Source organism: Aplidium turbinatum, chromosome 4, assembly GCF_918807975.1.
Source record: "Aplidium turbinatum chromosome 4, kaAplTurb1.1, whole genome shotgun sequence".
Classification (NCBI taxonomy): domain Eukaryota; kingdom Metazoa; phylum Chordata; class Ascidiacea; order Aplousobranchia; family Polyclinidae; genus Aplidium; species Aplidium turbinatum.
In genome coordinates this window covers 9,175,944-9,200,393 of record NC_137475.1, presented here as the reverse complement: position 1 = coordinate 9,200,393, position 24,450 = coordinate 9,175,944, and the positions used below count along the sequence as shown (strand labels likewise).

Genomic DNA, 24,450 nt, shown 5'->3' with positions numbered 1-24,450 from the left:
TTAACTATTTTCTTCTCAGCACCTTGTTTTGTTTGAAACCATGAAAAGATAGCACACGTCTTTGTCACTGACACTGTCACATAAACAGCAATTTGCAGGCATTACCTCAACCATAAATTAAGGGTAGCCTACTGTTTGTGAAATATTGCTGTTACACTGCAAATGGCTATAGCCAGATTAGGACAAATAAAAAATTATGAAAATTGTAGCCCTACAAGAGTTTAGAAAAACTGCAATTTCAATTGAATTGAGATGCTGTTTGATAAAAAAAAACTCAACCTATTTGATTTAAACCTGATAGTAATAATAAGTTGACTTTTTCATTTCGGTAATTCTCATTTTGCACATGTTTTAGACCAATAGAGCCTCACACATTAACGTTTTGCAGTAGTCGTACCATACCTTACCAACTCACCACAGAGAAAGAAAGTATCCTTCCCACCCATGGTGACATCACAGCGGTGTTGCCGTTTTTATTTTCGCAATTGAATGAGTGCCAGATTCGCCGAAAGTAAACGAAAGTTTGCAAGCGTGTAACTTATTAGCCTGTTGATATTTTTTACGATTTGCTGGTCAGGGAAGTTTGTTAGTGTCATCTCTTTGGTATCTTAGGTAAATTTAGCAAATTTATTTTTCTGTCAGAGGCACTTTAAGCTCGACGCTTGCATTGATATGATCCGATTGATCACATGCTTGACACAAGTCTTGGCTTCCTTCTTTTCCCTTCCGCTTCAACAAATATTAAACTACCCAGCGAGAGCAATGACACAACAATCAACTCATAAAAACATGAAAATGTAGTACATATTTGCAATCAAAACTACAAGCCTATGTAGGCCTACACCAAAACATACTTTTTGTAAGTCGGCATTCATCAGTGATATTGATAAGATACCTAGCGTGTTGAAATAGAGAGTTAATGTTTATTCGATTGAAATTTATTTGTGAAAGAACCGTATAGCTTGTAGGGAACGATCTATCATTGCTTAAAATGCAAAAATACACTTTAAGCAAGACATTTTTCCACATTATTTTGCTTTGTTATGAATTTTCTTTTTTCATTGTTGTACCGGTTTTTGATTCCAAGCATTGCTTGTCTCTTGAATAAACATTTCCAAGATTTTGTTTTATCAATACAATAATCTATTATTCAGTTGTCCAGTGTCTTGTTCCAAAGCTTCCTTCAAACGTCGTAGCATCGACAGTGAACATAACGCTGAGTGTTGGGAAGGAATTGACATACACTTGCGCATCAGACTCATACATAATGGCAGATCAAACTTCAAACAAACTGACTGTAACATGCCAGAATGATGGAAAATGGTCTGGTGCACCGCCAGTGTGTTACAATAGTGAGTATGTTCGTGGTTGAACTTTCGTTTGTAAGGACAAGTTTTGCTGCATATTAACTTTAAATAATGAGGTAAGTATTTAGAACTTGTTGTAATGTTGAGTGAAAATTTAGGTGATCACATTTGCGGAAATGGAACCGTGCAATGTCACTTCCCATTCACTTACAAAGGAATCTCATACAACCGATGCACAACCATGAATCACGGAGTGACGCCGTGGTGTGCTTATGATGAGGAGTATGTGAAAGGACGATGGGGAAATTGCCAAGAATGTGGTGGTAATTTATTTTTGCTTGCCCAAATGAAACAAAAAAGTTGAAACATGTTATAGCCTACTGAAAGCGATGAAACGTGAAGCTTGACATTTGCTTTGATTGACTTGTCATATGCTCGACCCTAATAGCTATTATTTTTCTTGTTTTACCTTCCGTTTTAAACTTTGTTCAACCATTAGGCATGAGCAGTGATACAATTATATTATATAAGCTTATAAAAAATAAAAATATTTTGTACATTATCAAGTTTAAAAACTGCAGCGTCGTCACATCAAAATAACAAAACAATTTTTATTTCGAAAGTCGACTAAATTTATCATTGCTACTGACAGTAGGCCTATCCTTGGAGTGTTAAAATTTTCAGTAAATTTGGTCCAATGAATGTCATTTATCAAAGAGTCATAGCTTGTTAAGAAAAATCTATCATTACTGGACCAAATTTACTGAAGATTTTAACACTCCAAGGGTAGGCCTACATCACGGCACCAAAACATAATGAGTCATAATAGCCATTGTGACGTAACTGTATAGATATTGATGAATAAATCGAGTTTTTAAGCGATAGAATGACACTTTGATCTTGATTGCTTTATTGCATTTTCCTTGCATGTGCTTAATAAAACCACATTTTTTTTGTTTGTTTGCTGGAAAATACTGTTGAACAAGCTAGAATTATTAGCTTAGAACTACAGGTTAGAGTCAACTAGTTTTTACCATATTAGAGTAGAATTAAAATTTGCTATATTTCGTTCCAATTCAACAAATTAGACAACTAGAATTATCCAGTTGTCCAAGCCTAAATGACAGTGCCTAATTTCAGAACAATCTATCCTTGTTTAAAAAGCAAAAGTAAACTTGGATCTACATGTTTATTTAACTTTTTTCTTTTTTTTCGATACAATTATTTGTTTAGTTGTCCAGTGTCTTGTTCCAAAGCTTCCTTCAAACGTAGTCACATCGACAATAAGCAAAACGCTGAGTGTTGGCGAGGAATTGACATACACTTGCGCATCAGACTCATACATAATGACAGATCAAACTTCAGACAAACTGACTGTAACATGCCAGAATGGTGGAACATGGTCTGCTGCACCGTCAATATGTTACAATCGTGAGTATTTTTTCACTGAGCTTTTGTTTGCATGGACACGTTTTGTTGAGTGTTGTTAACCCAACAAATAATGAAGTAGGCTAATCAGACTTTGTTATAATGTTGAGTGCTTGTTTAGGTGATCACTTTTGTGGAAATGGAACCGTACAATGTCATTTCCCGTTCACTTACAAAGGAGTCTCACACAACCGATGCACAACCATGAATCACGGAGTGACGCCGTGGTGTGCTTATGATGAGGAGTATGTGAAAGGACGATGGGGCAATTGCCAAGAATGTGGTGGTAATTTCGTTGCATTAGCCAAAAAGGTTTCAACTATTTTTGAACCGCAACCCCCTCAAAGCAATTAACGTGGCTTCGCAAGCCCCATAAAAGTATTTAAAGAAATCATATTTAATGCAAAATTGAACCGACAACACCCAGATATGTTTCATTTCACTGTTCTAATGCAGCCTTCTGAAACGAAAAATGTCTTTTCATGGTGTTGTTGCAATTTTATCACATTTCATGTTTCTTAACAACGTCTGAAAGCAAGCAATAGAACAACCTCAGATAGAGGATTGGTTGACTGCGAGAAAATACAGTTTTTAATCTTTTTGGCAAACAAGAATTGAACACAATACACTGGGTTTTCAGAAACTGTGAACCCCCAATATTGCTAGAGACCCCCAGATTGGAAACCCTTGCATTGCGTTAGCCCATTGTGATTAAGGGAATTGTCAAGCTTAATATTTCATATTTTTACATTATGTATGAACTGTTTGAATTTGTTTGATAAAATGATGCACCCAAGCCGATTTTAAAATCAATCGCAGATGCAATGGATTGTTCTGAATTCAATGCTCATTTACTTTCTACTGCTCTAAGCAATAGGCTGAGGATACTTTTTTTTGTTTATTTAACAATTACCAAAAATATTGTACATAAAAATAATTACAGTAAGTTAGTATTCCCTTATTATGCCTACCTCGAGACCAGACGATTTTGGGCATATTAAGGAGGGAAAGAGTTTCTGTCATTCCTATACGCACAATTGAGTATGGACGACTGTACTAGGTTGCTAAATCTGTTACAGTAACTCCTCACCTTACGAACAAGTTGCGTTCCGAACGGCGGTTGGGATCTTGAATTGTTCGTAAGTTCAAACTGTACTGTTGTTTGGTGTAGCCTACAGAACTGCTTAGGCCTATGTCTACTAGACATTCGTCTATCACATACGCAACATACACCTAAGTTCTTTCTAATATTAAACGCACAGAAATAAAGTAAAACACAGCAGACATTGTCTCAGATCATTGCATTCTATTTACATAAATATACAATGAAGTGTGCAAAGTAGCCTACGCACACTGTTTTATGGATTTAAGCTGTCCATCGACGTTAAAATAGAAAGGGGGAACGTCTGACAAAAAGGCAGCTTATTTAAAACACATTAGTTGTTGAGTTTAAATGCAGTTATTCTACGTTTTCTTGAAGACTTTCTACAGATTCGACGTTCTCTTGCGGGTCATCACGCTTCCTGAAGAATTGGTTCAAGGAAGATTGCACATTAACTAAGGGGGAAGCCCCCCAAGAACTTCACCGCTGCAGGCAATCGCGAAATAAAGCCGCATCGTGCGTGTTTGTTTTACCAAGCCGAATATGTTTGCATGTGCGTCTCCTCTCATTGCACTATCTTCTGTCATGCCTGTCAGACATGACAAAACAATATCATGTAGCCTATTATTGTAATGTTCAGAAGTAGGCATGAAATGTAAATATTGCAGAATGATGTCCAATAAACGATGGACCGCCGTTTTAGTAGGGAGGGTGGCTAGTACCGCTACTACGAGGTATAGCTCCCTGTGATTGACGACTCTTTATTTCAAATGATGAGCGCGACCACACGTAACAGGAACTCGATTCATCGTAGCAATTATTGTTCGAAAAAATTTCTGAAAATATGTTATGTAGGCCTACTTTAAATAGTCAGAACTTTCTAGGGGGGGCTGAAGCAATTTTTGAAAATTCCAGGAGGGGGGCTGAATTTGTTCTAGGGGGGCTGCAGCCCCTTGAGCACCCCTACTTCCCGCGCCCCTGGTTGTCTTGCTTTAGACAATTTTTCGATTCATTAGACTGTTTTGTCACAAACCTTTTAACCTGGATCTCATTTTACTGGGTTGTGTTGTAGCGGTGAAGCCTATAAGCTTGCTATAAAACACAGCTTGCCGCTGACACAACTTGCAAAAAACGCAATTTCTGGAAAGAACTGATTGTTGTGTAAAGTTGTTAATTAACAGATTTAGCAACCTAGTACAGTCGTCCATACTCAATTGTGCGTATAGGAATGACAGAAACTCTTCCCCTCCTTAAAATGCTCAAAATCGTCTGGTCCCAAGGTGGGCTTAATAAGGGGATAGGCCTACTACTGTAATTCTTTTTGTGTGCAGTATTTTTGGTTATTGTACAAAAAATGTATCTTCAGCCTATTGCTTAGAGCAGTAGAAAGTAAATGAGCATTGAATTCAGAACAATCCATTGCATCTGCGATTGATTTCAAAATCGGCTTGGGTGCATCATTTTATTAAACAAATTCAAACAGTTCAGACATAATGTAAAAAGATGAAATATTAAGCTTGACAATTACCTTCAGAATGGGTCACCACATAGGCTACTTGAGAAAAGACTCAAAGGTTGGCTCTCTTGCTCTGTCGTTAGCTTTAACCCTATCTTAATACGAGCTGTTTTCGTACACGGAAAGCACGTCACAAGCTATCTTAGCCCCTGCTAATTAATCGCTAATAACGGAAGCTATGAAAATCACAGAACCAAAATATTTTACAAGATAATAGCCATGTGTATTGTGCTTATAGAAATTAAATTTTTACTCAACAAATTTATTGAAATAAAGTGTTTGAGATGAAAAAACGTCAGAAAGTCGGTTTTTATTTTAATTTCCTGCAAATAGCTTTAAAATTGAAATTTTTGAATTATAACTAAAATTAACAAAAAATTACTTTTGCTCATTAATATAAGGCATTTTTGAACGTTTCTACACTTCAAAGTAATTGCACTACCATTTATATTGCACTTACATTAACATATGTATAACTACCATTGCACGAAAATGCCTAGTCACCTGAGACGAAATGCTTTTGGTGAAAGGCAGGAAGGTATAAAAATGACCAGTTTAGGTTTAGAAAATTCGCAAAGAATAAAAACTAAAAGTCAAGAATTTTCACATTTTGCATAGAATTTTCAGAATTAGCATATTTCCTTCTGTGAAATATTTCACTAATGGAGTGGGGCGTCCTCATAAAACCCCGTGTCGTATTAAGATAGGGTTAAACTTAAACAACATTTCACCACTTAGCATAAGCAAAATGCAATTTTTCATAAAAAAAGCAAACAAATTTATGTTTTCAGAATTTATCAGTACTTTAAGTGCTAGCCACATAAAAAATCAACCAAACAAGCTTTTATTAATGTTAGACATATTTCTAACTGTGACAGTAGGCTATTCCTTGCGTCATGAAGACGGTGATTGCCATTAAGACCTTGCTTCTTAGGAATAGGCTAAAAGAAAAGAACGTTTATCCATCCACAACCAGCTCTTCCAAAAGATTTTATAGGTCCTAAATCTAACCGAACGTTTGCAGCCAGGACTGAACTCATTAGCCATTCAAGAACTCTTCGATGGCGGTTTTCTTGCGAACACCATCATTCCCGAAGACGAGTATGGCTATAGTAGGCTATGACTTCTTAGAAACAACCTATCTTTGCTGAAGATGCAAAAATACACTTAAACCCACAATTCCTCTAGTTTTTCTTTTGTTTATCAATTCAATAATAATCTTTTATTTAGTTGTTCAGTGTCTTGTTCCAAACCTTGCTCAAAACGTCGTAGCATCGACAGTGAACATAATGTTGAGCGTTGGCAAGGAATTGAAGTACACCTGCGCATCAGACTCGTACATAATGGCAGATCAAACTTCAGACCAACTGACTGTAACATGCCAGAATGGTGGAACATGGTCTGCTGCACCGCCAATATGTTATATTCGTAAGTATGTTTTTTATGGAGTTGTTAATTGCATAAACACGTTTTGCTGCATATTAATTCAAAAATAAAATAATAAAGTTATTTTTTTTTTGCTCAACAAGCAGTTATTTGCTGGAGAAGCATCTTTCCTACAGAATGTATATCGTTTACTTCAAGTTGATTGTCTTTAATTGCCGCTCGCTGTCTTGTCTTGTGATTACACTCATATGTAGCCTATATCAACAAAGTGTTACACCTTTGGTAGGCTATTTGTTCTTCAGTCTTCTTCATCGTGTGTCACACGGCCGTAGCCCAGAGCATCACGCAAGCTTTTGCTCTATCGTTGAACTCGGCCAAATCCTGTGCAGAGCACCTTGCTTTTAGGCCAAGACATTCGAGTAGATGTTGCATCGTTTGCTCCTGTCCGAATTTGTAACTTGTGCTCCCATTCGGTCAGGAGCAAACGGTGCAACATATACTCGAATGCCTTGACTTAAAAGCAAGGTGCTCTGCACAGGATTTGGCCGAGTTCAACGATAGAGCAAGAGCTGGCGTGATGCTCTGGGCTAAACGGCCGTGGAATGCGCAGACTTTGGTTTTTTGGGGGTTGGCACGCACGTTCTTCAGTTGTACGTTGTAGCCTACTTAGCTCAGGGCATATTGCAGTTATTTATTTCAGTCACTTATCACAAATCTTTATATGCAGTTATTTGTTGGTTTAGCTTTTGTTTAGATGTAGCCTATTAGGTATTTTCTGTGGATGGCAAAGAGTTCTTGACGAAAACATTTGAGTTTATGTTGTTATTTCATTAGTGTTTTGCATTGGTTTTGAATAATGCAATTCAATCCAATTAAGATACTGCCAGTCATCTGTTTATGATATTGCAAGTTACTTCTCTCACAAAGCTATAGCCTAAATTATGAAGTAATCAGAACTTGTTGTAATGTTGAGTGATAATTTAGGTGATCACGTTTGCGGAAATGGAACCGTGCAATGTCATTTCCCGTTCACTTACAAAAGAGTCTCACACAACCGATGCACAACCATGAATCACGGAGTGACTCCATGGTGTGCTTATGACGAGGAATATGTAAAAGGACGATGGGGCAATTGTCAAGAGTGTGGTGGTAATTTCACTGCACTAGCTTAACTAGAAACCAAACAGTTCAGACATAATGTAAAAAGATGAAATATTAAGTTTGACATTTGCGTTAATCAGAATACTTCACCACATTTGAGAAAAGATTCAAATGTTGGCTCTCTTGTTCTGTCATCAGCTTTAAACAACTTTTCCCCACTAAGCAAAAGCAAGGATAGGCTACAATACACTTATAAAAAATGAGCAAACAGATTTATGTTTTCAGACTTTAAAACTATTGTGCTAGCCACATAAAAAAACAAGCTTTTTTGATTGGTAGGCATATTTCTAATTATGGCAGTATTCCTTGCGCCATTAGGATGTTGCTTGTCAGGAACGATCTACCTTTGCTTAAATTACAAAATAATGTTTGGAACCTACGTTTCATCTTACATGTTGCTTGGGTATCACTGCAATAATCTTTTATTCAAACGTCCAGTGTGTTGTTCCAAACCTTCCTGCAAACGAAACAAACGCATCGACAATCAGCACATCGCAAAGTGTTGGTGAAGATTTGACGTAGGCTACACTTGCGCATCCAACTTGTACATAATGGCAGATCCAACTTCAGACAAACTGACTGTAATAATATGCCAGAATGACGAAGTTCATTGCACTAGCTTAACGTAGTAATTTCATAGCACCAGCTTCAGTGCAAGTCGGATAGTCCAAACATGTTGTACTCTAAAACAACAGCAAATTAAAGTGCCCCTGACAGGTTGGACCCAAGTATAGTAACTTTTCTAAGCATTTCCTAGCGCAGAATTATGCTTAGCGAACATTTTAATCTTAAAGTGCCTCTGACAGGAAAATACATTTGCTAAATTTACTTAAGATACCAAAAAGATGACACTAACAAACTTCCCTGACCAGCAAATCGTAAAAAATATCAACAGGCTACTAAGTTACACGCTTGCGAACTTTCGTTGACATCGGCGAATCTGGCACTCATTCAATTGCGAAAATAAAAACGGCAACACCGCTGTGACGTCACAGTAAGCGGGAAGGATACATTCTTTCTCTGTGATGACTTGGTAAAGTATGGTACGGCTACTGCAAAACGTGAATGTGTGGGGCTCTGTTGGTCTAAAGCATGTGCAAATTAAGAATCACCGAAATGAAAAAGTCAACTTATTATTACTATCAGGTTTCGATCAAATAGGTTGAGTTTACTTTTATCAAACAGCATCTCAATTCAATTGAAATTGCAGTTTCATAGGGCTACCATTTTCATATTTTTTTATTTGTCCTAATCTGGCTATAGCCATTTGCAGTGTAACAACAGTATCTCACAAACAGCACCTTTAATTATAGTTGAGGCAATGCCTACAAATTGCTGTTTATGTGACATTGTCAGTGACAAAGACCGTGTGCTTTCTTTTTCCACTTTCCCACAAAACAAGGTACTGAGAAGAAAATGATCAAAGTTTTCTTCAAGTGTTCGAAAGTGGGATAGGCCATACAAAACTAGTCGTATATGTTCACTTCACTGAAGATGATTTTGTTAATACCACTAAAGTAAAAATGCCTACAGGCATGTGTTGGAGTGTATACTACAAGGTGATGCTCTCGGAAGCAACAATCGGATTGTGATGCCGTCATGCATTGTTTGGCGAATCCGAAACAATTTTCCAGATCCAGATGGCCGTTACACAGGATTTCAATGGCCAACTGAAGGCACATTATGAGAGAGAGAGAGAACTTTTATTTATTTATGAATAGTGATGAATGATGATGAATTAAATATGAATGATGATTCGTAGGCTACGATTTCTTCATTTTTCACTTCAAGTATATTTTATGTTTTGTAGGAACGTATTCAGTACAGTTTTATTAAACTGCAAAAAACAATAAATCTTCGAAAATAGCAACCGCTTGTACCAACTCCGACCAAACTGTGATCCACCAATTACATCTAGGAAGCGTTTGTTTCATCCGTTGCTAACGACGTCCACTTAGGATGACGTAATACCACCAAAGTCGTCCCAGAGCAGTGAAATATGGAGTTTCGCCTGTGGTGGCGCTGCGGAGCAGTCATTTTGTATAGATTTCGCCCTAAAGAGTCGAGCTACGAGGTTAAGATTAAAAAGTTCGCTAAGTGTAATTCTGCGCTAGGAAATGCTTTAAAAAGTTACTATACTTGAATCTAACCTGTCAGGGGCACTTTAACCTCGAAGCTCGACTGGTTAGGGCGAAATTTATACAAAACGACTGCTCCGCAGCGCCACCACAGGCGAAACTTTATATTTCACTGCTCTGGGACGACTTTGGTGGTGTTACGTCATCCTGGGTGGGCGTCGTTAGCAACGGATGAAACAAATGCTTTCTAGATGTAATTGGTGGATCACAGTTTGGTCGGAGTTGGTACAAGGCGCGGTTGCTTTTTTCAAAGATTTATTGTTTTTTGCAGTTTAATAAAACTGTACTGAATACGTTCCTACAAAACATAAAATATGCTTGAAGTGAAAAATGAAGAAATCGTACGAATCATCATTCATATTTAATTCATCATCATTCATCACTATTCATAAATAAATAAAAGTTCTCTCTCTCTCTCATAATGTGCCTTCAGTTGGCCATTGAAATCCGGTGTAACGGCCATCTGGACTTGAAAATTGTTTCGGATTCGCCAAACAATGCATGACGGCAGCACAATCCGATTGTTGCTTCCGAGAGCATCACCTTGTAGTATCCACTCCAATACGTGCCTAAGAGTGACTAATTACCGATACTGCAAGCAAGGAAATAAACTCACTTCTTTTAGTGTGCATTCTTTAGCGTTTAGGGTATTTTAGCCTAATGTAGCATCCTTAGCCTACTCTTTTGATAGGTCTTCGTTTTCTCCTTTCGGTTTATTGCTGTTTCTCCAGTTCTTCCTGCTCCTCATACAATAAGTCCTCAAAACTGCAGGATGTAAGTAAAATCGGTCAAATTGGTAACACAGCTAGATGCGTCTTTCTTCAAAAGTTCTTTCGTATGTGGCACTTCATGACAACATACACATTCATTGGACTGGGACATAGACTCGCACTTGTGGCAAACGCACCACCTAGAGTTCCCAGCACGCCACTCATTGCTGGGAAGATCCAAATCGGGTTGGTGGTGTTAACAAAATCATCTCCAGTGAAGTGAAGAGAACATATACGACTAGTTTTGTATGGTCCATCCCACTTTCGAACACTTGAAGAAAACTTTAACTATTTTCTTCTCAGCACCTTGTTTTGTTTGAAACCATGAAAAGATAGCACACGTCTTTGTCACTGACACTGTCACATAAACAGCAATTTGCAGGCATTACCTCAACCATAAATTAAGGGTAGCCTACTGTTTGTGAAATATTGCTGTTACACTGCAAATGGCTATAGCCAGATTAGGACAAATAAAAAATTATGAAAATTGTAGCCCTACAAGAGTTTAGAAAAACTGCAATTTCAATTGAATTGAGATGCTGTTTGATAAAAAAAAACTCAACCTATTTGATTTAAACCTGATAGTAATAATAAGTTGACTTTTTCATTTCGGTAATTCTCATTTTGCACATGTTTTAGACCAATAGAGCCTCACACATTAACGTTTTGCAGTAGTCGTACCATACCTTACCAACTCACCACAGAGAAAGAAAGTATCCTTCCCACCCATGGTGACATCACAGCGGTGTTGCCGTTTTTATTTTCGCAATTGAATGAGTGCCAGATTCGCCGAAAGTAAACGAAAGTTTGCAAGCGTGTAACTTATTAGCCTGTTGATATTTTTTACGATTTGCTGGTCAGGGAAGTTTGTTAGTGTCATCTCTTTGGTATCTTAGGTAAATTTAGCAAATTTATTTTCCTGTCAGAGGCACTTTAAGCTCGACGCTTGCATTGATATGATCCGATTGATCACATGCTTGACACAAGTCTTGGCTTCTTTCTTTTCCCTTCCGCTTCAACAAATATTAAACTACCCAGCGAGAGCAATGACACAACAATCAACTCATAAAAACATGAAAATGTAGTACATATTTGCAATCAAAACTACAAGCCTATGTAGGCCTACACCAAAACATACTTTTTTGTAAGTCGGCATACATCAGTGATATTGATAGGATACCTAGCGTGTTGAAATAGAGAGTTAATGTTTATTCGATTGAAATTTATTTGTGAAAGAACCGTATAGCTTGTAGGGAACGATCTATCATTGCTTAAAATGCAAAAATACACTTTAAGCAAGACATTCTTCCACATTATTTTGCTTTGTTATCAATTTTCTTTTTTCATTGTTGTACCGGTACTTGATTCCAAGCATTGACTGCCTCTTGAATAAACATTTCCAAGATTCTTTTTATCAATACAATAATCTAACATTCAGTTGCTCAGTGTCTTGCTCCAAAGCTTCCTTCAAACGTGGTCGCATCAATAGCCAACATAACGCTGAGTGTTGGCGAGGAATTGACATACACTTGCGCATCAGACTCATACAAAATGGCAGATCAAACTTCAAACAAATTGACTGTAACATGCCAGAATGGTGGAAAATGGTCTGGTGCACCGCCAGTGTGTTACAATCGTGAGTATGTTCGTAGTTGAGCTTTTGTTTGTAAGGACAAGTTTTGCTGCATATTAACTCTAAATAATGAGGTAAGTATTTAGAACATGTTGTAATGTTGAGTGATAATTTAGGTGATCACGTTTGCGGAAATGGAACCGTGCAATGTCACTTTCCATTCACTTACAAAGGAGTCTCATACAACCGATGCACAACCATGAATCACGGAGTGACGCCGTGGTGTGCTTATGATGAGGAGTATGTGAAAGGACGATGGGGCAATTGCCAAGAATGTGGTGGTAATTTATTTTTGCTTGCCCAAATGAAACAAAAAAGTTGAAACATGTTATAGCCTACTGAAAGCGATGAAACGTGAAGCTTGACATTTGCTTTGATTAACTTGTCATATGCTCGACCCTAATAGCTATTATCTTTCTTGTTTTACCTTCCGTTTTAAACTTTGTTCAACCAATAGGCATGAGCAGTGATACAATTATAATAAATAAGCTTAAAAAAATAAAAATATATTTTGTACATTTTCAAGTTTAAAAACTGCAGCCTGGTCACATCAAAATAACAAAACAAGTTTTATTTCGAAAGTCGACTAAATTTATCATTGCTACTGACAGTAGTCCTATCCTTGGAGTGTTAAAATCTTCAGTAAATGTTTGGTCCAATGAATGTCATTTATCAAAGAGTCATAGATTGTTAAGAAAAATCTATCATTACTTTAAAACAATGAAAACTATCAATACTACAAAAAGTGCTCAATGCTAAGCAAAAAGGCAAAGCAGAGCAAATTAAATCAAATATATTTATTACTATCTGAATCCTTAACAGCCTGTTTCACCTAAGGGATCATCAGAAGGTCTTATTCAAATAGAATAAATACATTCATTCAAATAGGTATCATTACTTTAGATGCAAAACTACACTTCAAACACTACATTTTTTAGTTTTTTTGCTTTTTTATCAATACAATAATCTATTATTCAGTTGTCCAGTGTCTTGTTCCAAACCTTCCTTCAAACTTGGTCGCATCGACAGTAAACACAACGCTGAGTGTTGGCGAAAAGTTGACATACACTTGCGCATCAGACTCATACAAAATAGCAGATCAAACTTCAAGCAAATTGACTGTAACATGCCAGAGTGATGGAAAATGGTCTGATGCACCACCCATATGTTATAATCGTGAGTATGTTAGTAACCGGTGCACAACCATGAATCACGGAGTGACTCCATGGTGTGCTTATGACGAGGAGTATGTGAAAGGACGATGGGGCAATTGCCAAAAATGTGGTGGTAATTTCACTGCACTAGCTTAACTAGAAACCAAACAGTCCCGAATTAATGTTAAAACTTGAAATATTAAGTTTGACACATCATAATGCGTCACCACATATTTGAAAAAAGATGCAAATGTTGGTTCTCTTGTTCTGTCATCAGCTTTCAACAACTTTCACCACTAAACAAAAGCAAGGATAGGCTACAACACACTTATAAAAAATCAGCAAACAGATTTCAAATGTTGGCTCTCTTGTTCTGTCGTCAGCTTTAAACAACTTTCACTACTAAGCAAAAGCAAGAATACACTTATAAAAAAAGAGCAAACAGATTTATGTTTTCAGACTTTAAAACTACTTTAACTGCTAGCCACATAAAACAACAGGAAAACAAGATTTTTTGATTAATAGGCATATTTCTAATTGTGACAGAATTCCTTGCGCCAATAAGATGTTGCTTGTTAGGAACAATCTATCTTTGCTTAAAATGCAAAAAAGACGCTGAAACCTACGTTTCATCTTGCATGTTGGTTGGGTATCACTGCAATAATCTTTTATTCAATAATTGTCCAGGGCGTTGTTCCAAACCTTTAGCACATCACTAAGTGGTTAAGACTTGACGCACACCTGCGCATCAAACTCGTACATAATGGCAGATCCAACTTCAGAAGAAATACCAGAATGACGAAGTTCATTGCACTAGCTTAACGTAGTAATTTCATAGCAATGGCTTCAGCGCAAGTCGAATATTTTAAACATGTTGTAGAACAACAGCAAATAAAGCTCGACGCATGCCTTGATCTAATCAATTGATCACATGCTTGACACAAGTATTGGCTTCTTTCTTTTCCCTTCCGCTCCAACAAATATTAAACTACCCAGCGAGAGCAATGACACAAAAAAAGAACTCATAAAAACATGAAAATGCAGTACATGTTTGCAATCAAAACTACAAGTCTAGGTACAACAAAACAAACTTTTTCGTAAGTCGACATATATCACCAACATTGATAAGATACCTAGCGTGTTGAAATGGAGAGTTAAAGTTTATTCGATTGAAATTTATTTGTGAAAGAACCGTATAGCTTGTAGGGAACGATCTATCATTGCTTAAAATGAAAAACTACACTTCAGGCAAGACATTTTTCCACATTATTTTGCTTTGTTATCAATTTTCTTTTTTCATTATTGTACCGGTACTTGATTCCAAGCATTGACTGCCTCTTGAATAAACATTTCCAAGATTCTTTTTATCAATACAGTAATCTATTATTCAGTTGCTCAGTGTCTTGCTCCAAAGCTTCCTTCAAACGTGGTCGCATCAATAGCCAACATAACGCTGAGTGTTGGCGAGGAATTGACATACACTTGCGCATCAGACTCAAACATAATGGCAGATCAAACTTCAAACAAATTGACTGTAACATGCCAGAGTGGTGGAAAATGGTCTTCTGCACCGCCAGTGTGTTACAATCGTGAGTATGTTCGTAGTTGAGCTTTTGTTTGTAAGGACAAGTTTTGCTGCATATTAACTCTAAATGATGAGGTAAGTATTTAGAACATGTTGTAATGTTGAGTGATAATTTAGGTGATCACGTTTGCGGAAATGGAACAGTGCAATGTCACTTCCCATTCACTTACAAAGGAATCTCATACAACCGATGCACAACCATGAATCACGGAGTGACGCCGTGGTGTGCTTATGATGAGGAGTATGTGAAAGGACGATGGGGAAATTGCCAAGAATGTGGTGGTAATTTATTTTTGCTTGCCCAAATGAAACAAAAAAGTTGAAACATGTTATAGCCTACTGAAAGCGATGAAACGTGAAGCTTGACATTTGCTTTGATTAACTTGTCATATGCTCGACCCTAATAGCTATTATCTTTCTTGTTTTACCTTCCGTTTTAAACTTTGTTCAACCATTAGACATGAGCAGTGATACAATTATAATATATAAGCTTATAAAAAATAAAAATATTTTGTACGTTTTCAAGTTTTAAAACTGCAGCCTGGTCACATCAAAATAACAAAACAAGTTTTATTTCGAAAGTCGACTAAATTTATCATTGCTACTGACAGTAGTCCTATCCTTGGAGTGTTAAAATCTTCAGTAAATGTTTGGTCCAATGAATGTCATTTATCAAAAAGTCTTAGATTGTTAAGAAAAATCTATCATTACTTTAAAACAATGAAAACTATTAATACTACAAAAAGTGCTCAATGCTATGCAAAAAGGCAAAGCAGAGCAAATTAAATCAAATATATTTATTACTATCTGAATCCTTAACAGCCTGTTTCACCTAAGGGATCATCAGAAGGTCTTAATCAAATAGAATAAATACATTCATTCAAATAGGTATCATTACTTTAGATGCAAAACTACACTTCAAACACTACATTTTTTAGTTTTTTTGCTTTTTTATCAATACAATAATCTATTATTCAGTTGTCCAGTGTCTTGTTCCAAAGCTTCCTTCAAACTTGGTCGCATCGACAGTAAACACAACGCTGAGTGTTGGCGAGAAGTTGACATACACTTGCGCATCAGACTCATACAAAATAGCAGATCAAACTTCAAACAAATTGACTGTAACATGCCAGAATGATGGAAAATGGTCTTCTGCACCACCAATATGTTATAATCGTGAGTATGTTAGTAATTTTTGTTAAGCTTTTGTTTGTAAGGACAAGTTTTGCTGCATATTAACTTTAAATAATGAGGTAAGTATTTAGAACTTGTTGTAATATTGTGTGATTGTTTAGGTGATCACGTTTGCGGAAATGGAACAGTGCAATGTCACTTTCCATTCACTTACAAAGGAATCTCATACAACCGGTGCACAACCATGAATCACGGAGTGACGCCGTGGTGTGCTTATGACGAGGAGTATGTGAAAGGACGATGGGGCAATTGCCAAAAATGTGGTGGTAATTTCACTGCACTAGCTTAACTAGAAACCAAACAGTCCCGAATTAATGCTAAAACTTGAAATATTAAGTTTGACACATCATAATGCGTCACCACATACTTGAGAAAAGATTCAAATGTTGGTTCTCTTGTTCTGTCATCAGCTTTCAACAACTTTCACCACTAAACAAAAGCAAGGATAGGCTACAATACACTTATAAAAAATCAGCAAACAGATTTCAAATGTTGGCTCTCTTGTTCTGTCGTCAGCTTTAAACAACTTTCACTACTAAGCAAAAGCAAGAATACACTTATAAAAAAAGAGCAAACAGATTTATGTTTTCAGACTTTAAAACTACTTTAACTGCTAGCCACATAAAACAACAGGAAAACAAGATTTTTTGATTAATAGGCATATTTCTAATTGTGACAGAATTCCTTGCGCCAATAAGATGTTGCTTGTTAGGAACAATCTATCTTTGCTTAAAATGCAAAAAAGACGCTGAAACCTACGTTTCATCTTGCATGTTGGTTGGGTATCACTGCAATAATCTTTTATTCAATAATTGTCCAGGGTGTTGTTCCAAACCTTTAGCACATCACTAAGTGGTTAAGACTTGACGCACACCTGCGCATCAAACTCGTACATAATGGCAGATCCAACTTCAGAAGAAATACCAGAATGACGAAGTTCATTGCACTAGCTTAACGTAGTAATTTCATAGCAATGGCTTCAGCGCAAGTCGAATATTTTAAACATGTTGTAGAACAACAGCAAATAAAGCTCGACGCATGCCTTGATCTAATCAATTGATCACATGCTTGACACAAGTATTGGCTTCTTTCTTTTCCCTTCCGCTCCAACAAATATTAAACTACCCAGCGAGAGCAATGACACAAAAAAAGAACTCATAAAAACATGAAAATGCAGTACATGTTTGCAATCAAAACTACAAGTCTAGGTACAACAAAACAAACTTTTTCGTAAGTCGACATATATCACCAACATTGATAAGATACCTAGCGTGTTGAAATAGAGAGTTAAAGTTTATTCGATTGAAATTTATTTGTGAAAGAACCGTATAGCTTGTAGGGAACGATCTATCATTGCTTAAAATGAAAAACTACACTTCAGGCAAGACATTTTTCCACATTATTTTGCTTTGTTATCAATTTTCTTTTTTCATTATTGTACCGGTACTTGATTCCAAGCATTGACTGCCTCTTGAATAAACATTTCCAAGATTCTTTTTATCAATACAGTAATCTATTATTCAGTTGCTCAGTGTCTTGCTCCAAAGCTTCCTTCAAACGTGGTCGCATCAATAGCCAACATAACGCTGAGTGTTGGCGAGGAATTGACATACACTTGCGCATCAGACTCAAACATAATGGCAGATCAAACTTCAAACAAATTGACTGTAACATGCCAGAGTGGTGGAAAATGGTCTTCTGCACCGCCAGTGTGTTACAATCGTGAGTATGTTCGTAGTTGAGCTTTTGTTTGTAAGGACAAGTTTTGCTGCATATTAACTCTAAATGATGAGGTAAGTATTTAGAACATGTTGTAATGTTGAGTGATAATTTAGGTGATCACGTTTGCGGAAATGGAACAGTGCAATGTCACTTCCCATTCACTTACAAAGGAATCTCATACAACCGATGCACAACCATGAATCACGGAGTGACGCCGTGGTGTGCTTATGATGAGGAGTATGTGAAAGGACGATGGGGAAATTGCCAAGAATGTGGTGGTAATTTATTTTTGCTTGCCCAAATGAAACAAAAAAGTTGAAACATGTTATAGCCTACTGAAAGCGATGAAACGTGAAGCTTGACATTTGCTTTGATTAACTTGTCATATGCTCGACCCTAATAGCTATTATCTTTCTTGTTTTACCTTCCGTTTTAAACTTTGTTCAACCATTAGACATGAGCAGTGATACAATTATAATATATAAGCTTATAAAAAATAAAAATATTTTGTACGTTTTCAAGTTTTAAAACTGCAGCCTGGTCACATCAAAATAACAAAACAAGTTTTATTTCGAAAGTCGACTAAATTTATCATTGCTACTGACAGTAGTCCTATCCTTGGAGTGTTAAAATCTTCAGTAAATGTTTGGTCCAATGAATGTCATTTATCAAAAAGTCTTAGATTGTTAAGAAAAATCTATCATTACTTTAAAACAATGAAAACTATTAATACTACAAAAAGTGCTCAATGCTATGCAAAAAGACAAAGCAGAGCAAATTAAATCAAATATATTTATTACTATCTGAATCCTTAACAGCCTGTTTCACCTAAGGGATCATCAGAAGGTCTTAATCAAATAGAATAAATACATTCATTCAAATAGGTATCATTACTTTAGATGCAAAACTACACTTCAAACACTACATTTTTTAGTTTTTTTGCTTTTTTATCAATACAATAATCTATTATTCAGTTGTCCAGTGTCTTGTTCCAAAGCTTCCTTCAAACTTGGTCGCATCGACAGTAAACACAACGCTGAGTGTTGGCGAGAAGTTGACATACACTTGCGCATCAGACTCATACAAAATAGCAGATCAAACTTCAAACAAATTGACTGTAACATGCCAGAATGATGGAAAATGGTCTTCTGCACCACCAATATGTTATAATCGTGAGTATGTTAGTAATTTTTGTTAAGCTTTTGTTTGTAAGGACAAGTTTTGCTGCATATTAACTTTAAATAATGAGGTAAGTATTTAGAACTTGTTGTAATATTGTGTGATTGTTTAGGTGATCACGTTTGCGGAAATGGAACAGTGCAATGTCACTTTCCATTCACTTACAAAGGAATCTCATACAACCGGTGCACAACCATGAATCACGGAGTGACGCCGTGGTGTGCTTATGACGAGGAGTATGTGAAAGGACGATGGGGCAATTGCCAAAAATGTGGTGGTAATTTCACTGCACTAGCTTAACTAGAAACCAAACAGTCCCGAATTAATGCTAAAACTTGAAATATTAAGTTTGACACATCATAATGCGTCACCACATACTTGAGAAAAGATTCAAATGTTGGTTCTCTTGTTCTGTCATCAGCTTTCAACAACTTTCACCACTAAACAAAAGCAAGGATAGGCTACAATACACTTATAAAAAATCAGCAAACAGATTTCAAATGTTGGCTCTCTTGTTCTGTCGTCAGCTTTAAACAACTTTCACTACTAAGCAAAAGCAAGAATACACTTATAAAAAAAGAGCAAACAGATTTATGTTTTCAGACTTTAAAACTACTTTAACTGCTAGCCACATAAAACAACAGGAAAACAAGATTTTTTGATTAATAGGCATATTTCTAATTGTGACAGAATTCCTTGCGCCAATAAGATGTTGCTTGTTAGGAACAATCTATCTTTGCTTAAAATGCAAAAAAGACGCTGAAACCTACGTTTCATCTTGCATGTTGGTTGGGTATCACTGCAATAATCTTTTATTCAATAATTGTCCAGGGTGTTGTTCCAAACCTTTAGCACATCACTAAGTGGTTAAGACTTGACGTACACCTGCGCATCAAACTCGTACATAATGGCAGATCCAACTTCAGAAGAAATACCAGAATGACGAAGTTCATTGCACTAGCTTAACGTAGTAATTTCATAGCAATGGCTTCAGCGCAAGTCGAATATTTTAAACATGTTGTAGAACAACAGCAAATAAAGCTCGACGCATGCCTTGATCTAATCAATTGATCACATGCTTGACACAAGTATTGGCTTCTTTCTTTTCCCTTCCGCTCCAACAAATATTAAACTACCCAGCGAGAGCAATGACACAAAAAAAGAACTCATAAAAACATGAAAATGCAGTACATGTTTGCAATCAAAACTACAAGTCTAGGTACAACAAAACAAACTTTTTCGTAAGTCGACATATATCACCAACATTGATAAGATACCTAGCGTGTTGAAATAGAGAGTTAAAGTTTATTCGATTGAAATTTATTTGTGAAAGAACCGTATAGCTTGTAGGGAACGATCTATCATTGCTTAAAATGAAAAACTACACTTCAGGCAAGACATTTTTCCACATTATTTTGCTTTGTTATCAATTTTCTTTTTTCATTATTGTACCGGTACTTGATTCCAAGCATTGACTGCCTCTTGAATAAACATTTCCAAGATTCTTTTTATCAATACAGTAATCTATTATTCAGTTGCTCAGTGTCTTGCTCCAAAGCTTCCTTCAAACGTGGTCGCATCAATAGCCAACATAACGCTGAGTGTTGGCGAGGAATTGACATACACTTGCGCATCAGACTCAAACATAATGGCAGATCAAACTTCAAACAAATTGACTGTAACATGCCAGAGTGGTGGAAAATGGTCTTCTGCACCGCCAGTGTGTTACAATCGTGAGTATGTTCGTAGTTGAGCTTTTGTTTGTAAGGACAAGTTTTGCTGCATATTAACTCTAAATGATGAGGTAAGTATTTAGAACATGTTGTAATGTTGAGTGATAATTTAGGTGATCACGTTTGCGGAAATGGAACAGTGCAATGTCACTTCCCATTCACTTACAAAGGAATCTCATACAACCGATGCACAACCATGAATCACGGAGTGACGCCGTGGTGTGCTTATGATGAGGAGTATGTGAAAGGACGATGGGGAAATTGCCAAGAATGTGGTGGTAATTTATTTTTGCTTGCCCAAATGAAACAAAAAAGTTGAAACATGTTATAGCCTACTGAAAGCGATGAAACGTGAAGCTTGACATTTGCTTTGATTAACTTGTCATATGCTCGACCCTAATAGCTATTATCTTTCTTGTTTTACCTTCCGTTTTAAACTTTGTTCAACCATTAGACATGAGCAGTGATACAATTATAATATATAAGCTTATAAAAAATAAAAATATTTTGTACGTTTTCAAGTTTTAAAACTGCAGCCTGGTCACATCAAAATAACAAAACAAGTTTTATTTCGAAAGTCGACTAAATTTATCATTGCTACTGACAGTAGTCCTATCCTTGGAGTGTTAAAATCTTCAGTAAATGTTTGGTCCAATGAATGTCATTTATCAAAAAGTCTTAGATTGTTAAGAAAAATCTATCATTACTTTAAAACAATGAAAACTATTAATACTACAAAAAGTGCTCAATGCTATGCAAAAAGGCAAAGCAGAGCAAATTAAATCAAATATATTTATTACTATCTGAATCCTTAACAGCCTGTTTCACCTAAGGGATCATCAGAAGGTCTTAATCAAATAGAATAAATACATTCATTCAAATAGGTATCATTACTTTAGATGCAAAACTACACTTCAAACACTACATTTTTTAGTTTTTTTGCTTTTTTATCAATACAATAATCTATTATTCAGTTGTCCAGTGTCTTGTTCCAAAGCTTCCTTCAAACTTGGTCGCATCGACAGTAAACACAACGCTGAGTGTTGGCGAGAAGTTGACATACACTTGCGCATCAGACTCATACAAAATAGCAGATCAAACTTCAAACAAATTGACTGTAACATGCCAGAATGATGGAAAATGGTCTTCTGCACCACCAATATGTTATAATCGTGAGTATGTTAGTAATTTTTGTTAAGCTTTTGTTTGTAAGGACAAGTTTTGCTGCATATTAACTTTAAATAATGAGGTAAGTATTTAGAACTTGTTGTAATATTGTGTGATTGTTTAGGTGATCACGTTTGCGGAAATGGAACAGTGCAATGTCACTTTCCATTCACTTACAAAGGAATCTCATACAACCGGTGCACAACCATGAATCACGGAGTGACGCCGTGGTGTGCTTATGACGAGGAGTATGTGAAAGGACGATGGGGCAATTGCCAAAAATGTGGTGGTAATTTCACTGCACTAGCTTAACTAGAAACCAAACAGTCCCGAATTAATGCTAAAACTTGAAATATTAAGTTTGACACATCATAATGCGTCACCACATACTTGAGAAAAGATTCAAATGTTGGTTCTCTTGTTCTGTCATCAGCTTTCAACAACTTTCACCACTAAACAAAAGCAAGGATAGGCTACAATACACTTATAAAAAATCAGCAAACAGATTTCAAATGTTGGCTCTCTTGTTCTGTCGTCAGCTTTAAACAACTTTCACTACTAAGCAAAAGCAAGAATACACTTATAAAAAAAGAGCAAACAGATTTATGTTTTCAGACTTTAAAACTACTTTAACTGCTAGCCACATAAAACAACAGGAAAACAAGATTTTTTGATTAATAGGCATATTTCTAATTGTGACAGAATTCCTTGCGCCAATAAGATGTTGCTTGTTAGGAACAATCTATCTTTGCTTAAAATGCAAAAAAGACGCTGAAACCTACGTTTCATCTTGCATGTTGGTTGGGTATCACTGCAATAATCTTTTATTCAATAATTGTCCAGGGTGTTGTTCCAAACCTTTAGCACATCACTAAGTGGTTAAGACTTGACGTACACCTGCGCATCAAACTCGTACATAATGGCAGATCCAACTTCAGAAGAAATACCAGAATGACGAAGTTCATTGCACTAGCTTAACGTAGTAATTTCATAGCAATGGCTTCAGCGCAAGTCGAATATTTTAAACATGTTGTAGAACAACAGCAAATAAAGCTCGACGCATGCCTTGATCTAATCAATTGATCACATGCTTGACACAAGTATTGGCTTCTTTCTTTTCCCTTCCGCTCCAACAAATATTAAACTACCCAGCGAGAGCAATGACACAAAAAAAGAACTCATAAAAACATGAAAATGCAGTACATGTTTGCAATCAAAACTACAAGTCTAGGTACAACAAAACAAACTTTTTCGTAAGTCGACATATATCACCAACATTGATAAGATACCTAGCGTGTTGAAATAGAGAGTTAAAGTTTATTCGATTGAAATTTATTTGTGAAAGAACCGTATAGCTTGTAGGGAACGATCTATCATTGCTTAAAATGAAAAACTACACTTCAGGCAAGACATTTTTCCACATTATTTTGCTTTGTTATCAATTTTCTTTTTTCATTATTGTACCGGTACTTGATTCCAAGCATTGACTGCCTCTTGAATAAACATTTCCAAGATTCTTTTTATCAATACAGTAATCTATTATTCAGTTGCTCAGTGTCTTGCTCCAAAGCTTCCTTCAAACGTGGTCGCATCAATAGCCAACATAACGCTGAGTGTTGGCGAGGAATTGACATACACTTGCGCATCAGACTCATACATAATGGCAGATCAAACTTCAGACAAATTGACTGTAACATGCCAGAGTGGTGGAAAATGGTCTTCTGCACCGCCAGTGTGTTACAATCGTGAGTATGTTCGTAGTTGAGCTTTTGTTTGTAAGGACAAGTTTTGCTGCATATTAACTCTAAATGATGAGGTAAGTATTTAGAACATGTTGTAATGTTGAGTGATAATTTAGGTGATCACGTTTGCGGAAATGGAACAGTGCAATGTCACTTCCCATTCACTTACAAAGGAATCTCATACAACCGATGCACAACCATGAATCACGGAGTGACGCCGTGGTGTGCTTATGATGAGGAGTATGTGAAAGGACGATGGGGAAATTGCCAAGAATGTGGTGGTAATTTATTTTTGCTTGCCCAAATGAAACAAAAAAGTTGAAACATGTTATAGCCTACTGAAAGCGATGAAACGTGAAGCTTGACATTTGCTTTGATTAACTTGTCATATGCTCGACCCTAATACCTATTATCTTTCTTGTTTTACCTTCCGTTTTAAACTTTGTTCAACAATTAGACATGAGCAGTGATACAATTATAATATATAAGCTTATAAAAAATAAAAATATTTTGTACATTTTCAAGTTTAAAAA

The 24,450-nt window shown here is 36.3% G+C and overlaps 1 protein-coding gene across 1 annotated transcript in view; it reads left to right on the top strand.

Moving 5' to 3' along the window:
- The window catches only part of LOC145768880 (sushi, von Willebrand factor type A, EGF and pentraxin domain-containing protein 1-like), a 90,589-nt gene that overhangs the window by 26,704 nt on the left and 39,435 nt on the right, over positions 1-24,450 (top strand). Inside the window, exons 14-36 of the mRNA XM_082580485.1 lie at positions 1,155-1,352; positions 1,466-1,630; positions 2,541-2,738; positions 2,857-3,021; positions 6,584-6,781; positions 7,724-7,888; positions 12,247-12,444; positions 12,558-12,722; positions 13,420-13,617; positions 14,987-15,184; positions 15,298-15,462; positions 16,159-16,356; positions 16,476-16,640; positions 17,899-18,096; positions 18,210-18,374; positions 19,071-19,268; positions 19,388-19,552; positions 20,811-21,008; positions 21,122-21,286; positions 21,983-22,180; positions 22,300-22,464; positions 23,723-23,920; positions 24,034-24,198. Of these exons, the coding sequence (XP_082436611.1) occupies positions 1,155-1,352; positions 1,466-1,630; positions 2,541-2,738; positions 2,857-3,021; positions 6,584-6,781; positions 7,724-7,888; positions 12,247-12,444; positions 12,558-12,722; positions 13,420-13,617; positions 14,987-15,184; positions 15,298-15,462; positions 16,159-16,356; positions 16,476-16,640; positions 17,899-18,096; positions 18,210-18,374; positions 19,071-19,268; positions 19,388-19,552; positions 20,811-21,008; positions 21,122-21,286; positions 21,983-22,180; positions 22,300-22,464; positions 23,723-23,920; positions 24,034-24,198 (4,191 nt within the window). The remainder of the gene's footprint in view (positions 1-1,154; positions 1,353-1,465; positions 1,631-2,540; positions 2,739-2,856; positions 3,022-6,583; positions 6,782-7,723; positions 7,889-12,246; positions 12,445-12,557; positions 12,723-13,419; positions 13,618-14,986; positions 15,185-15,297; positions 15,463-16,158; positions 16,357-16,475; positions 16,641-17,898; positions 18,097-18,209; positions 18,375-19,070; positions 19,269-19,387; positions 19,553-20,810; positions 21,009-21,121; positions 21,287-21,982; positions 22,181-22,299; positions 22,465-23,722; positions 23,921-24,033; positions 24,199-24,450) is intronic.